The sequence below is a fragment of the Mytilus edulis genome, chromosome 10, assembly GCF_963676685.1.
Source record: "Mytilus edulis chromosome 10, xbMytEdul2.2, whole genome shotgun sequence".
NCBI classification, from domain to species: domain Eukaryota; kingdom Metazoa; phylum Mollusca; class Bivalvia; order Mytilida; family Mytilidae; genus Mytilus; species Mytilus edulis.
Genome location: NC_092353.1, coordinates 33944265 through 33962065, shown reverse-complemented (window position 1 = coordinate 33962065; position 17801 = coordinate 33944265). Strand labels below are relative to the sequence as shown.

Sequence of the window (17801 nt, the reverse complement as noted above, 5' to 3'; positions counted from 1 at the left end):
AAACAACTGACGAAAGGGAAATTAGAAAAAAAGTTAATACAAGTGTATCTATCGTGTCTATAGTCTTATATGAAATATGAAAATGGAAAATTTGAATATAAACTTTGATTTTGAATACATTTTTATCTTTAAATTGGTTCTGCAAATGTGTACATTTATAGGAAAATTATAAACTGCAATTTCAGATTTTACTATTTTAACTGAAATTCAGATTGTATTTTTAACTTTTTAGCATATCTGATTATTTTCAGCATGTTGTTGCTACAGCTAAAATGTCAGCTTTGCCAGATAAAGGAGAGAAACTCATCCGACAAGTAGAAGATGTTGATAGAGCACTCAAAGCTGTCAGTAGGAAGATTGACAATACCATGCAGACCATGAGAAGTAATAGGACAGGCCAGGATACAGGAAGTAATAATAATCCTGCAGCCAATCAGGGTATATACATATATAGCTTATTTCCAAAATAAATGAATAAGGTGGGAGGAGTTGAGGTCTTGTAGAATAAGAAATTTCTTCTCATGATTGATGGCTGTACGGTAATCTATGGATGTTTCACTTCAGTAATCAGGATACTCTGTTTTATTGGATAGCATTCTTAGTTCTTCATATCCCAGTTCTAATCTACTGTCCTTAACATTATATTTTGTAATGACTTTTTAGCTCACCTGGCCCGAAGGGCCAAGTGAGCTTTTCCCATCACTTTGCGTCCGTCGTCCGTCGTCGTCGTCGTCCGTCGTCGTTAACTTTTACAAAAATCTTCTCCTCTCAAACTACTGTGCCAAATTAAACCAAACTTGGCCACAATCATCATTGGGGTATCTAGTTTAAAAAATGTGTGGCGTGACCTGGCCAACCAACCAAGATAGCCACCATGGCTAAAAATAGAACATAGGGGTAAAATGCAGTTTTTGGGTTATAACTCAAAAACCAAAGCATTTAGAGCAAATCTGACATGGGGTAAAATTGTTTATCAGGTCAAGATCTATCTGCCCTGAAATTTTCAGATGAATCGGACAACCCGTTGTTGGGTTGCTGCCCCTGAATTGATAATTTTAAGGAAATTTTGCTGTTTTTGGTTATTATCTTGAATATTATTATAGATAGAGATAAACTGTAAACAGCAATAATGTTCAGCAAAGAAAGATTTACAAATAAGTCAACGTGACCGAAATGGTCAGTTGACCCCTTTAGGAGTTATTGCCCTTTTTAGTCCATTTTTAACCATTTTTCGTAAATCTTAGTTATCTTTTACAAAAATCTTCTCCTCTTAAACTACTGGGACAAATTAATCCAAACTTGGCCACAATCATCATTGGGGTATCTAGTTTAAAAAATGTGTGGCGTGACCCGGCCAACCAACCAAGATGGCCGCCATGGCTACAAATAGAACATAGGGGTAAAATGCAGTTTTTGGCTTATAACTCAAAAACCAAAGCATTTAGGGCAAATCTGACAGGAAGTAAAATTGTTCATCAGGTCAAGATCTATCTGCCCTGAAATTTTCAGATGAATCAAACAACCCGTTGTTGGGTTGCTGCCCCTGAATTGATAATTTTAAGGAAATTTTGCTGTTTTTGGTTATTATCTTGAATATTATTATAGATAGAGATAAACTGTAAACAGCAATAATGTTCAGCAAAATAAGATCTACAAATAAGTCAACATGACCAAAATGGTCAGATGACCACTTTAGGAGTAATTGCCCTTTATAGTCAATTTTTAACCATTTTTCGTAAATCTTAGTAATCTTTTAGAAAAATCTTCTCCTCTGAAACTACTGGGCCAAATTTAACCAAACTTGGCCATAATCATCATTGGGTTATCTAGTTTAAAAAATGTGTCCGGTGACCCGGTGAACCAACCAAGATGGCCACCATGGCTAAAAATAGAACATAGGGGTAAAATGCAGTTTTTGGCTTGTAACTCAAAAACCAAAGCATTAAGAGCAAATCTGACAGGGTAAAATTGTTCATCAGGTGAAGATCTATCTGCCCTGAAATTTTCAGATGAATCGGACATTCCGTTGTTGGGTTACTGCCCCTGAAATGGTAATTTTAAGAAAATTTTGCTGTTTTTGGTTATTATCGTGAATATTATTATAAATAGAGATAAACTGTAAACAGCAATAATGTTCAGCAAAGTATGATCTACAAATAAGTCAACATGACCAAAATGGTCAGTTGACCACTTTAGGAGTTATTGCCCTTTATAGTCAATTTTTAACCATTTTTTGTAAATCTTAGTAATCTTTTAGAAAAATCTTCTCCTCTGAAACTACTGGGCCAAATTTAACCAAACTTAGCCATAATTGGGGTATCTAGTTAAAAAAAATGTGTCCGGTAACTCGGCCAACAAACCAAGATGGCCGCCATGGCTAAAAATAGAACATGGGGGTAAAATGCAGTTTTTGGCTTATAACTCAAAAACCAAAGCATTAAGAGCAAATCTGACAGGAAGTAAAATTGTTGATCAGGTCACGATCTATCTGCCCTGGAATTTTCAGATGAATCAGATAATCGGTTGTTAGGTTGCTGCCCCTGAATTGGTAATTTTGAGGAAATTTTGCTGTTTTTTTTTTGTTATCTTGAATATTATTATAGATAGAGATAAACTGTAAACAGCAATAATGTACAGCAAAGTAAGAACTAAAAATAAGTCACTATGACCAAAATAGTCAATTGACCCCCTAAGGAGTTATTGCCCTTCATAGTCAATTTTTAACAATTTTTCTTAAAATTTGAAGATTTTCAATAACATTTTCCACAGAAAGTACTGTTATAGATAGAGATAATTGTAAGCAGCAAGAATGTTTAGTAAAGTAAGATCTACAAACACATCACCATCACCAAAACACAATTTTGTCATTAATCCATCTGTGTCCATTGTTTAATATTCACATAGACCAAGGTGAGCGACACAGGCTCTTTAGAGCCTCTAGTTGTTTATCCCGGAAAAATATCAATCTTGAACAGAAAATGAGCATTGTCAAGAATTTGTGTAAGATTAAATACAAACCTAAGACAATGTTGAACTGAAACAAAAAATCTGAGAAAACATTGATTTTAAATAATTAATACATACATGGAAAGTAGTGATAAGGTACTAGTTTTGATTGGTAAAAATGTGTCATAAGGGATATTTGTTTACCAATTCAGTGTTTTCTTTGCTGTTATCCTCATAGATATTAGATATAAGAAGATGTGGTATGAGTGCCAATGAGACAACTCTCTATCCAAGTCATAATTTGTAAAAAGTTAACAATTATAGGTCCAAACAAATGCAGCAGGTTTAAATGTTTTAACAGGCGTTAACCTACAACGGTAACCTGAAACAATAATACATAACAGTGTTGTTTGTATTTGTATCTTTGTTTTTAAGGTGCAGTGTCTACAAATAATACTCAACAACCTGCAGATTCATCTCAGTACCAAACTTACAAAATTGTTCAGCCAGGTATGTAAATTATACAAGTAGACCAGGGTAAAGGTATACATATATAAATTAGCTATAGGCGTTGTTTGTTAACCAAATAGACACAGCATGAGCTTTACTGAGTTTGTATCTGTCTTGAATATATAATATAGGAGAAAAGAGGTTTTAGGGTTAATATCATCAGTCTGCTATACCGTGTGATGCGTTTTCAGGTTCATCACTCAACAACTTCCTGTTTAAAGTCAAGTACTTGGGCAGGGGTATCAGTGAGCAGTAGATTGCAAGTTTCACTTGTTCATTCAAAGTTTTATGTCAATCCTTTTTTAGCTCACCTGGCCCAAAGGGCCAAGTGAGCTTTTCCCATCACTTTGCGTCTGTCGTCCATCGTCGTCGTGCGTCGTCGTTAACTTTTACAAAAAATCTTCTCCTCTGAAACTACTAGGCCAAATTAAACCAAACTTGGCCACAATCATTATTTGGGTATCTAGTTTAAAAAAATGTGTCCGGTGACCCGGCCAACCAACCAAGATGGCCGCCACGTCTAAAAATAGAACATAGGGGTAAAATGCAGTTTTTGGCTTATAACTCAAAAACCAAAGCATTTAGAGCAAATCTGACATGGGGGGAAAATTGTTCATCATGTCAAGATCTATCTGCCCTGAAATTTTGAGATGAATCGGACAACCTGTTGTTTGGTTGCTTCCTGTGAAATGGTAATTTTAAGGACATTTTGCTGTTTTTGGTTATTATCTTGAACATATTATTATAGATAGAGATAAACTGTTAACAGCAATAATGTTCAGCAAAGTAAGATTTACAAATAAGTCAATATGACCGAAATGGTCAATTGACCCCCTAAGGAGTTATTGTCCTTTATAGTCAATTTTTAACAATTTTCATAAAATTTGTAAATTTTTACTACCATTTTCCACTGAAACTACTGGGCCAAGTTCATTATCAGAGGCGGATTTAGGGGGGGCTGGGGTCCCGGGCCCCCCCCTTTTTGGGAAAAAATTTGGTTGCTTATATAGGGAATCACTGAAGCGGGCCCCCTCTTAAAGCAGTCAGTGGGCCCCCACTTATGAAAATTTCTAGATCCGCCACTGATTATAGATAGAGATAATTGTAAGCAGCAAGAATTTTCAGTAAAGTAAGATGTACAAACACATCACCATCACCAAAACACAATTTTGTCATGAATCTATCTGCTTCTTTTGTTTAATATTCACATATATATACCAAGGTGAGTGACACAGGCTCTTTAGAGCCTCTAGTTTAACAATTTTCATAAATTTTTGTAAATTTTTGTAAATTTTTAGAATATATTTTCCACTGTAATTACTGGGCTAAGTTCATTATAGATAGAGATAATTGTAGCTAGAAGAATGTCCAGTAAAGTAAGATCTACAAACACATCATGATCACCAAAACACAATTTTGTCATGAATTTATCTGTGTCCATTGTTTAATATGCACATAGACCAAGGTGAGCGACACAGGCTCTTGAGAGCCTCTAGTTATTTCTTCTCATTATTATAGATGGGAAGACATCTGTTGTAAAGATACCAGTGACAAGTGGGTCTTCACAACCTATATCCAACCACCAGTCACACAATCCACAGGGATTAAAACAAACCAGTATACTAGCCCACACACAGACTATACCACCACACATTATGCAGCAGTTATATGCAGGTTAGTTATTGCTATAAATGTACTAGTAAAAAATTGTAGTAAAAGTTTTGACGTCTTTCAAAATAAAATTATTATTTCAGTTTCAACAGCATTTTAATGACATCAATTGTGTAATAAACCTATGATTATCACATGGTGAAAAAAAGGGTTTAAAAAAAGAATTAACTGAATTTGATGACTTTTATAAGAAATCTAGAGATAAAATTAAAATTGTACAGAAAATTCAAAGAAATCCAAAATATTTTGCAAAAATATGTTAGGGCTATTCTAGTAAAATTTACCTAGGAGGGGCGGAACGCCGACGATATTTTTTTCCATAGGTGGGGGGTTATCAACATAATTGTATTCTGGAGGGTGGTGGTCCCGATTTAAATTCTGTTATAAAGGAAGATCCTCCTGAAAAGGTCATCCGACTGCAAATAAAGTTGGCAGACCACTAATTTTAAGCGTCCGTTTGTGTTCTTGTCAAACCAGTGATCGGTAAGGACGTGCCCCCTGCGCCTATAGCGCATATTGACAAGAAATGGCGCATACAGTGACAAAAGTAAGCGCCCACGTGGCGCACGATACTTTTCACTTCGTTTCGAAACGTTTAGATATCGTCAAATGAATTTCCGATCGTGTTCCATGCCGCCATGTGTGTGTACACAACTGTGTAATGTTCCTCCAATAATAGGAGCACCTATATATTTTTGGGACGTCTCAGATGTTTACCTATGATAATAGAACCATGTGATTTCACGTCTCGGGTGTTTTCCTATTGTAATAATAAAACCATGCGGTCTAACTGATAACCCGAAAAACGTAATTAACCATCATTCATGATATATATTTTTTTTATAAACAACTTTAAATTTGTTAAATTTGGCTAGTACAGACGAGATTTAGCCCTTATAATAATCTCATTTAGTTTAGCTTGCTATTATTTCGATTGAAGAACCCCAAAGACTTTTTAGGAATATAGTTTTTGTCTCCATAAAAGACGCTTAACTGTCCTTGTCATTTTTTGGTCTTTGGCTCATTTTGACATTTTGTAAACATGACTTCTTCAGCGATTTGTTGTTTTGTTCTGTGAATTAATGGTACTCTATACTGTTATTCTTGTCACCGTGATGAAGATATAATGATACAAGAAGTGCAGAGGAATTGCCTGAAATGTCCTCTGATACGGAACGTCTGGAATAAGTATGGTATCGACGAAGACTCAAATTTAATGTAAAAAAACCCAACATGAACATGAACAAGGCAACAGTACCAGTTTAAACATTGTAAATAAAGGTTAACTTAAATATTGTTGCGGTTGGAAGAAGTTATTGTATATTCATTGAAATTGAAATGGCAGAATTTGCTGTACTTAAATCTCTTTCCTTGCAAAGAATATGTCCTTAATAAGGTGGACTGGCCAATTCTTTGCAATTTTTGTCCCAAATAATATTTTATTGCATACAGTTTATAACAACTTCAAGTACCCTCTCCCTTGTATACCGTCTCCCCACAAAAAAATATGTGTGGGTGACATCCAAACTATGCGGTCCATAAAAAAAAAATGGCCTAATTTTTGCGGAAAAATATGGCCTTGCTACACAGGAGAGTATATCATCTTCCTCAACATTTGCCTATTGAAAAAAAAATGTGTATAAGAAATACAAAAAATAAAAAAAGAATTACATTGTGCCTACCAAAAATATTTTATGGCTCAAACTAAACTCTGAAACATCAAATGGTTGGTGCCAACCAGTTTCCCCACCTGAAGAATATGTCGTACCTGGAAATGTTATTGACAGTTTTAAAAATAAAATGGGCCATAATTAAAATCGCACCCCCCTTTTTCGGTCACTGTGAGCTATTGCCGTCATGTTGCATCTGTCGTCTGCTGCTCCATAACATTGTTACATGTTTCATTTTATATTTTAATAGCAACATAGCTAGTATAAAAAAGAAGATGTGGTATGATTGCCATTGAGACCAGAGGCGGATTTAAGGCCAGAGGGCCCCCCGTTTTTGGATGCACTGAAATAGATAAACCAACAAATTTCACATTTATTTGACAGGATGCAACATTTTTGTATACTTTAAAAAACTAGCTAACTTTTATTTTTTTTTCTCTAGGTAGGGGGTCTTGGAAGAAAATACATGTTCTAGGTGGGGGTGTATTTTTTTAATCTTTTCCATAGGTGGGGGGTAAAAAAATAAGTGGCGTTCCACCCCCCCTGGATAATTTTTACTGGAATAGCCCTTATCTGCTTGAATTTGTAAATTCAGTTTTAATTATTATGACTTTGCATAATGTTTCATGCTCTGTGAATCTCTCACTGTGGTAACATACTCATTGTGATGCGATTTTATAAAATCATGTGAAAAGTTAGGTTTGATCTAGATTTTGAAGTTCAATGTAATAGTGAGAGTAGGTCAAAGTTTACTGACACTTATCTTGTAACCTGGTAGTTATTTTATAAATCTTGAATCATATAATTTGAAATGCGGGAAAGGAAACCGTAATAACTAATATAAAAGTGATTTTTTAATAGCAAATCCGCAAGCCATGCAGTTGTATGGAGGCAGAATGACAAACCAGAGAATGAGAGAAGTCACAAGTATAACTGCTGAGGCTATAGAAAAACTTCATAAGTAAGAATTTCATCTACCTAAATGTGAAATTTTCTAATAGTACAATGAAGAAATAGAGCTGTTGAAAACTTGGCTTAATCGCCTTGTCTTTATTGATTTATTTTCAAATTAATATAAAAATGATATCTGAACCAAATCATCCATTTGTAAAGGTCAAGATCATCTTATTTAAGTTTTGACTTTTGTTCACTAAATGATTCCTCAAGCAACACAAGATAATTCCTCTATTAAAGCGATCAAAAATAATTTTGAAGCGTATTGCTTGCTGAAAGTAATTAAATAACTATATATATAAGTGTTTATAATTTTAGACAAATAAAAACTTGTCCTGATGACACCTATGAATTAGAAGATCCTGAAGGGTTGAAAGTTCCCTTAATGATGCACCAAAGACAGGCTATAGCATGGCTGGTATGGAGGGAAAAACAGCAACCAGCTGGAGGAATTCTGGGTAATGTTGTTTGTACTTTAACATGTGATTTCTAAGTAAGTTGTTTCAATTTTTATGCCCCACCTACGATAGTAGAGGGGCATTATGTTTTCTGGTCTGTGCCTCCGTCCGTCTGTGCATCCGTTCGTCTGTGCGTCCGTTCGCTTCAGGTTAAAGTTTTTGGTCAAGGCAGTTTTTGAAGAAGTTGAAGTCCAATCAACTTGAAACTTAGTACACATGTTACCCATGATATGATCTTTCTAATTTTAATGCCAAATTATAGTTTTGACCCCAATTTCATGGTCCACTGAACATAGAAAATGATAGTGCGAAGTTCAGGTTAAAGTTTTTGGTCAAGGTAGTTTTTGATGACGTTAAAGTTACATCAACTTGAAACTTAGTACACATGTTCCCTAAGATATGATCTTTCTAATTATAATTCCAAATTATAATTTTGACCCCAATTTCACAGTCCACTGAACATAGAAAATGATAGTGCGAGTGGGGCATCCATGTACTATGGACACATTCTTGTTAAAAAATATACTAGACTTCCTCATATATATGTTGTAGTACAATGCATTTTGATTCCCTGATTTGGTCCTCTTTTACTTTACTCATTGACTTTGAAGTATATCTGGTTTATATTGAAAGGTAGAAGTTTTATATTGTCTTAGGATTAATCAGATTATTACTTAACCAAGTGAACATGATTGATTTCTAAAAAATACTGAAGTACAAAAGAAAGGATTGTAGGTCTGAATGAACAAAACAAGCAATTTTATTTTATATCTTATGATCATTAGAGCTAATTAAATAGAATACTTCTGTATCTAACACGTTTTATTTTCCAGTTTTCACTATTCCTTACCTTGTGCTTGTGGTTAGTGAATGTTTGACAATTACTCCCTCACAGTTGACTACATAATTCTATAAATAACTCTAGGACTTCTAGAATAATGTTAGTTACTACTATGTGCCATCTCTCATGGAGGAAAATGGAGAAACATGTTGGATCTGCATTATATACCAGTGTGTGTTCTTGTTACATACAATTATAAATGAAAGGGGTATCTTCATTATGACCACATTATGTTCTTTTTTTGGATAGCTGATGACATGGGTTTAGGTAAAACACTGACTATGATCTCATTGATAATGAAACAAAAACAGCTGAAGGAAAACGGTACAGAAGAAGATAAACAGACTTGGTTAAGTAGAGACAAACAGTTAGAAAAATGTAAGTAAACATCAGAAAATTTGTGACAACACAATAAAATAAAAAAATAAAGATCTGAGGAGGTTTATTTTGGCCTGTCCAAAATCAGGAACCATGTCAGTTATGTTATAGTGTTTTTTTGTCTCGCTTGACGGAGTCAAAAATCGAGACATAGGTATGCTGTTTCCGGCGTCAACAATGTATTAGTTTGTGATTAGGTCTAGTTTATGGTGAACCACAAGTGGTAAGTCAAAAATATTTGGTATGCAGTTGTATAAGTATTGGCACATCTCATTACCATGGAGATTATTTAACCCCGCCCCCTCATTTATGGTCTATTGACTTTGAAATTTTTGCTTAGTGTTAATATTATTAGTTTGTGATTAGGTCAGTTTTATGGGGAACCACTAGTCATAGGTTAATGATAATTGGTATGTAGTTATATAAGCATTGGCATACCTCATTTCCATGGAGATTATTTGGCCCCGCCCCCTCAGTTATGGTCCATTGATTTTGAAACTTTTGCTTAGTTTTCATGTATTCGTTTGTGATTAGGTCAGTTTATGGGGAACCAGTAGTGGTAAAGTAATGATAATTGGTATGCAGTTGTAATAGCATCAGCATATCTCATTTCCATGGAGATTATTTGGCCCGCCCCCTCATTCATGGTCTATTGACTTTGAAATTTTTGCTTAGTTTTTGTCGAGCCTGCAACTTTTGTCGCAGAAAGCTCGACATAGGCACTGGTATTAAAGAGATAATCGTAACTGGAATTACGACTATCCCAATATGGCGACGGCTGATATAGGTAATATCTTTACAGTAATTTTTCTCAAATGTAACATGTTTTTGTCAATAGTTACTCAGCTGCAAGGTTTTTCTATACCATTACATCATATTTGAATCGTAACGGTGCACTGGAATTGTCTAAGCGCTTTGAAAATTGCCGTTGAAAAATTCGGGATGATAATCGTAACTCTATGGTATTTTTCTTCCTTGATAATCGTAATTTCCTTATCCGATAATAGTAACTGAAACATAATAAATGTGTCTTTCTGCATTTCAATGGTATTTTGTGTGTTAAAAATGCAAATGTCCAGTTTAACGATGACATTAACGCATATAAAAATAAATGAAGAAACTCACAGGTTAATATCTAGGAAAAATTTACTTATATATCTCTATTTATAACTGACAACAATATGCATGTCGAGTCAGTTATTGTGGTAAGTCGATATTTTTATTTTTTTCAAAGTGTCAATGTTGTGTGCGCGTTTATTTTTTTTTGGGGGGGGGGGGGAGGGGGAGCTTTATCCCATATCCCAAAAGTGCAATTCTTTCAATTCATTGCTCAAAATGAAAGTCACGTATACCACATGTTCATATGTCATATATTTTGCCTCCAATATCACGTTTATACTAAAATTCTGCGAGAAATGAACATAAATAGCTTTATAATTGCATTATCGGATACAACAGTTGATATTTTATCGGTAGATATAATATGAGTGTTCATATTTCCCTTTTCCTTATATTTCAATAAATATGTATAATAATAGCCGTCCATATTTTTTCCCTTGGATTCACTTTTTTTCTATTTTATACTGATATAATATATGATTTTAAAAATTAAATTCAAATGTTTTGATCAAACACCCATGCATTTTAGGACGTTTCTTTAAACAGTGTGGATGGTAAAGGATCTAAAATAGTTACCAGTTTATTCTTACTATTGATTATTGTTACTTTTGTTTATTGTTACTTTTGTTCATTGTTACTTTTGTTTTTTGTTTTTATTGGCCTTAACTATATTATTACGAAGCATTTGACGGACTGAAAAAAAACCACAAATGTATATCTATAAATTACATCAGAAGGCATAACATGTAGATCGAAACAGTCGGAACTGGTTTAATTACAAAGATTTTTATAGATTTTAAAACAAATATATTGTGCTTCAGAAAAATGCAATTAGGTAAGGCTAATTTTTGTTTTCATTCAATAGAAAAGTACTAAGCAATAAATGAATTAAAACAATATTTATATTTTACTATGTTTTTTTTCAGGATAACTTAATGTTTGTTTAAACCGTCGTAATTAAAAATCTGATGTAGGGTGACACATGCGTTTCGCCTGACAATTATTGCCATACATCATAACTTCCTTTAAAATTGCCTCTTTGCTCATTCCCATATTTTGTGACATTCCTAGTTCTTGGAAATTTCTGTATATTAACATAGTTGGTGTTTTCCCCATTTCCAAATTTCTTGAAGCTAGTTCACCCTTCCAATTTTATGATATACTAGTAATTAGCTGTTTTCTTTAGAACTACTAATGATATATGCATAAAATGAAATGTCATAAGATGTTGGAACGTTTCGTAATTAATTCATCGCCATAATTTCATCATTTGCTATCAGATATACGTTTTTAGTGTTAATATCAATAAAACACTTTCCAGTTACGATTATCTTTTCATTTTTAATACCATAATTACGTTTATCTTTTTTCCGAGTTACGATTATCATCCCGAATTTTTCAACGGCAATTTTCAAAGCGCTTAGACAATTCCAGTGCACCGTTACGATTCAAATATGATGTATTGGTATTGAAAAACCTTGCAGCTGAGTAACTATTGGCAAAAACATGCTATATTTGAGAAAAATGACTGTAAAGATTTTACCTATATCTGCCGTCGCCATATTGGGATAATCGTAATTCTAGTTACGATTATCTCTTTAATACCAGTGATAGGGATAGTGATCCGGCAACCGCAGCTACGGCGGCGGGGTTGACGATGGTGTTAGCTAACTTCTTAAAAGGTTTATATTTTAGAAGTTGGAAGACCTGGATGCTTCATACTTTGTATTATGGATGCCTCATGTTACAAAGTTTCTGTCAGTCACATGTCCACAGTCTGCACCAAAAACTTTTTCAACTACTAGTCCGAAGACCAATATCCTGACATTTTTCTTATTGATCCAAACAAAATTTTGCAAAAACTTACTAGTCCGAATGAAATTTTACTAGTCTGGGGCATCTGGTGCCTACCTTGCAAGATCCTCATGCCGGTCAGACAGTTTTCACTTGACCTTGATCTCATTTCATGGATCAGTGAACAAGGTTAAGTTTTGGTGATCAAGTCCATATCTCAGATACTATAAGCAATAGGTCTACTATATTTGGTGTATGGAAGGACTGTAAGGTGTACATGTCAAACTGGTAGGTGTCATCTGACCTTGACCTCATTTTAATGGTTCAGTGGTTATAGTTAAGTTTTTGTGTTTTGGTCTGTTTTTCTTATACTATATGCAATAGGTCTACTATATTTGGTGTATAGAATGATTGTAAAGTGTACATGTCTAGCTGGCAGTTGTCATCTGACCTTGACCTCCTTTTCATGGTTCAGTGGTCAAAGTTAAGTTTTTGAGTTTTGGTCTTTTTTTCTAATACTATACGCAATAGGTCAACTTTATTTGGTGTATGGACATATTTTATGATCTATATGTCAGTCGCCCAAGTTTTATTTGACCTTTACCTCATTTTCATGGTTCAGTGGTTATAGTTAAGTTTTTGTGTTTTGGTCTGTTTTTCTTAAACTATAAGCAATAGCTATAGGTCCACTTTATTTGTTGTAATGTATGGACAAATTATTAGCTGTACATGCCTGCCTAGCATGGTTCATCTTACCTTGACCTCATTTTCATGGTTCAAAGGTCAATGTAGAGTTTTCTTGGTTTATGTTAAGTTTATGTGACAGTTGTAATAAAGTTTTATATTTAGGCCAAAAAAAAAATAGGTGTGTTTCCGGTCGCCCGACCGACCCTAATTTTTTGGCGCCGACCCTAACTTTTTTTTCCCGGAAAAAAAAAAAAAAAAAAAAAATCCGGATTTTTTTCGATTTTTTCCGGAAACGGATTTTGTTTAGTATAGCCTTTGAATGGCATCTTTTAAACGTTTGATTTCAAAAAAAATTTTAATACAGTAAGCATTTGTGTGATACAGATTGAAGTCAAACAACGCCTCGCATGGCTTCTGCTATGGCCATCAGTCAAAGTGTGTTATCAATAACAATCGATGAGTGTCCACACAGGAACGAGAAAAAAAGTATAATAGCCCCATTTTCTAATTCTACCACCTTTATTGATATATTCAATCAGTATCATGACTTTGGATTAAAGAACAATGAATTTACTGTGACTGGAAAAAACCATGAAATATCTCCCACATTGACAGTTGGGGAAGTTGTGCAGCTTTTTAATGTGAGGGACTTTAAATTCAAGTGTGTTGTTCACAAAATACACAAAAAACAACCGAAAAAAAAAAGTAAAAAAAAAAAAAAAAAAAAAAAAAAAAAAAATACCTACAGTACGGGTAGGGACTTATTTTTATGGATGTCTTAATCCGTCTAGTCGGATATGAATAATCGGACATTTTTATGGTAGGTAGTATGGTCATTAATCAACAGATCCAGGTGTGAATGGTCCTTTCATCTTAATCCGTGTTGCTAGAATATACGGTTCACTGATTTCAGAATCAGGTTACCTGTAATTTTAATCTCTCAGTCACTTTATTGATTATATTAGTTCTACATCGTATTTGACATAAAATATTTTTACAGGTGAAGTACTTTGTTTTAATAAAAATAGCCTATTTTTGTTAATTATGGTTTTTATATTTCAACTGCTATTTATTTTTTTTGTTCCTAAAAATTATTTTTATTTTATGCTCCTTTTCGTTTTTTTTGTTGTTTTTTTTTGTATCTTTTTCTTATTTGTTTGCATAATTTTTTAAACATAAATATTTTTACATGTATTCTATTTCTTGAAGCTTACGGTTATTTTTGTTTTACTGATTTATTTTCCACGTAAATCCATTGATTAGCAGAATACTGTCTCAAGTGCTGCTGCATACGTTTTAGTTTGACGCGGTCACATGCAAAATATTTCTATAATTTGTATTTAATACTCAGTCTGTGTTGGGTCAGTTCCGAGATAAAAATAATTACAGTGAGCAATACTTGTATATTATTAGTAGCTTGATGATTCTTTGTAGTTTTTACTTTTTACTGTAAACAAATATTGTCCGAAAGTTTGAGATGTATAACTAAAATATAACGCAAATAATAACACTAGAAGAAAATATTGATTCTTCCCGGGCATAAGTTTATTTTAAGATTTCCGTGTTTGTTCATTATGCTAAATTAATATAATTGATCTGCATTTGGGGGTAGGGGGTAAAAGGGTCTGGATCTCGAAATCCCGGGCTTAAAACGCAAAGTCCCAAGTTCCCGAATTTAATTAAATTTAAATCATGACATCGCGATAAAAGAATTCCCAGATCCCGAAATCCCGAACTTAATTGCATAATATTAATTTACGCACAATCCATGTAAAAAAGGAAACTTGTATGTTATATTTTTTATAGCAATCTAAAAGAAAAAATTGCCGTGAAAAGACAATTTCATGATACACATATCAGTGATCAACAGCGTGTGCACGTGGTTGAACTTTAACTTGACTCCACTCAAAATAATATTGAATGTTAATAAAAGATATTAAAGATCGATTTTGTCCACTGCACGAGATTTTTATATGGCGGGAAATGTCGTAACAGTAAACACAGGTGACCTTACTGAACGACCGTGGGAAAATCCATTCATGATTAAATTTGATGTGGAATGATTGACAGTATTGTGCTTTAGTTTTGAGGCTCTTGATCGATTTACCAGAATAGAAATTTAATCGATTTACATACATGTATAATCAAAACAAGATTTAGTCTTCTTAAACTATTTTTTGTTTTATTTTTATCAGTCATTTCCCGGATTCCCATTTAAATAATCTATTTGGAGACCTCCTTTAAACTTCGGAAATAATACAACATATCAGTCATTTCCCGGATTCCCATTTAAATAATCTATTTGGAGACCTCCTTTAAACTTTGGAAATAATACAACATCGATTTGAAAAATCATACTGACTGCGCGAGCTTTAGTATGACTAAAAGTACGACGAAAAAGTAAAGACAGCTGATCACGACTAGTACGACTAGCCTTCAACCCCTTTGGGGTATAAATGTGCATTTATTCAATAAACTATATAAGGTTAAACTTTGATTTTCGTGTATCGATTTGATACAATTTGTAAAATATATTTATAACACCGTCTATTTTCATAAAAAATTTCAGACATGAAAATAGAAAGGCATTATCTTGAGTGTCGACAATTTAAAAAAAATAAATAAAGAAAATAGGAATCGAAATATCATCTCGGCGTTATAAATATTGTATTAAAAGAAACCAATTGTTTGACTTTCAAAGAGATTAACGGGGAAATATGTCAAAAAAGAAAGCACGAGTGATCTGTCTGACCAAAATGTTTCACTTGCGAGAAATGATTGACAGGTGTGAATAGATGTAGAGGCTCCTACGGGGAAAGTTGTATCAAAAGGAAAATAACTTAATTCACAATGCCTATACATATTTTAAAAATATGATATGTTGGCCTTAAACTTAAAATTGAGTTTCTAATAATAACATATAAAGGAACAGGACGTTAAAAGGGGGAAATAATATAACCATCAACGAAAACTCGTATAATTTACGGGATTGAAGTCTCAACAATTTGATTTAAACTTTTATTGAAAAAAGTCTTGGTTGTTATTAGGCTTATTATTTTAAATTAGATGAAATATTTACGTTTTACAAATACAAATACAAAATAGTTTATTGGCAACAAACTATTGAAATAATTGGCAACACAATATATTGTTAAAAATCGTCTTTATTTATTTTTCAAATTATAAAAAAAATAAAATTAAATATTTAATTTTCATTTTCATTCTTATATTCAATTTTAATTTAATTCTTATATTTAATTTTAATTTTTATTCTTTCTCTTTGAATACAAAACAATATTTTACATTTATCTATCCTCCATAAATACTAATATATCTGTACAGGTAAAATTTAATTCTAATCAAGCTGGTACAGATTGATTTACGACCTTCCACTTGGATATTGCACAGCAGGTGTTTATTACACTGGGACAACTGTCCGACCAGTCTGACATCTAGACGGATTAAGACATCCATAAAAATAAGTCCCTACCCGTACTGTACCTACCGACCCTAATTTTTTGGGGCATGCAACAGGAAACACACCTATTTTTTTTTTTGGCCTTAGGACTATCAACATAATATCAATGATTAGTAAAGAAGGTGAGACATTTCAGCGTGTGCACTCTTGTAATGTATTAGTTTGTGATTATGTCAGTTTATGGGAAACCACTAGTCGTAAGTTAATGATAATTGGTATACAGTTATATAAGCATTAGAATACCTCATTTCCATGGAGATTATTTGGCCCGCCCCCTCAGTGATGGTCCATTGACTTTGAAACTTTTGCTTAGTTTTCATGTATTCGTTTGTTATTAGGATAGTTTATGGGGAACCAGTAGTGGTAGGTCAATGATACTTGGTATGCAGTTGTATTAACATTAGCACATCTCATTACCATGAAATTTGTTTTACCCTCCCCCTCAGTTATGGTTTATTGACTTTGAAATTTTGCTTAGTTTACATGTATTAGTTTGTGTTTAGGTTTGTCTAAAGAGAACTACTTATGATAAGTCAATGGTATTTGGTTTGCAGTTGTATTAGCATTGTCACAACTCATTTCAATGGAGATTGTTTAGCCATGTACCTTCAGTTATAGTTCATTGACTTTGAATATTTGCTAAACTTACATGTTAAAGTGTTGCTATTTTTTATTTCAACATTTGCATAACCGGTATCGAAATTACAAAAAAGCGAGACATATCTCTGTGATAACAGTGATATTCGTATTGTCATACATTGTAGTTAACTGGCAGACCATCATTTAAGGCTTTGTTTAACAAGAAGTGGTTTAAAAATAAAACACTCTTTCTGTTAAAAAAAAATCACTAAAAAATAAATTGTAAGCTTGTTAGACATAGTTGCTTTGAGGTTAATTATATCTTATGACAGAAGAAATTTGTAATTTTTGTCATTTTACACAAGCAGGAAAGCCAATTATTTTGCACAGCTTCTTTTGGAAGTTTATTGTGACAAATTTAAAATGGTATTTGATGAACTTATATTTCTTAAAAAAGATGAATCTTGGGTATGATTTTTAAATTGATTTTAAACCTACCAAAACTTTATATTTTTTTCTTGTTTGTCTTTTTAATAGTGAGCAAAAAGTTGGTTAAATCACGAGCTACTTTGGTGATCTGTCCAGCATCTTTAATCCATCAGTGGAAAACAGAGATAGAAAGAAGAGTAAAAGGAAGTAGACTGAAAGTGATGCTGTACCATGGACCTGATAGAGAGTCAGATATACTAAGGTAGAACTATGTTCCCTTGATGAAA

At 33.2% G+C, this 17801-nt stretch overlaps 1 protein-coding gene across 1 annotated transcript in view; it reads left to right on the top strand.

Annotated features, from left to right (window-relative positions):
- The window catches only part of LOC139490970 (transcription termination factor 2-like), a 58301-nt gene that overhangs the window by 5635 nt on the left and 34865 nt on the right, over positions 1-17801 (top strand). The window contains exons 6-12 of the mRNA XM_071278142.1: positions 252-438; positions 3382-3456; positions 4975-5130; positions 7659-7758; positions 8070-8209; positions 9300-9428; positions 17623-17776. Of these exons, the coding sequence (XP_071134243.1) occupies positions 252-438; positions 3382-3456; positions 4975-5130; positions 7659-7758; positions 8070-8209; positions 9300-9428; positions 17623-17776 (941 nt within the window). The remainder of the gene's footprint in view (positions 1-251; positions 439-3381; positions 3457-4974; positions 5131-7658; positions 7759-8069; positions 8210-9299; positions 9429-17622; positions 17777-17801) is intronic.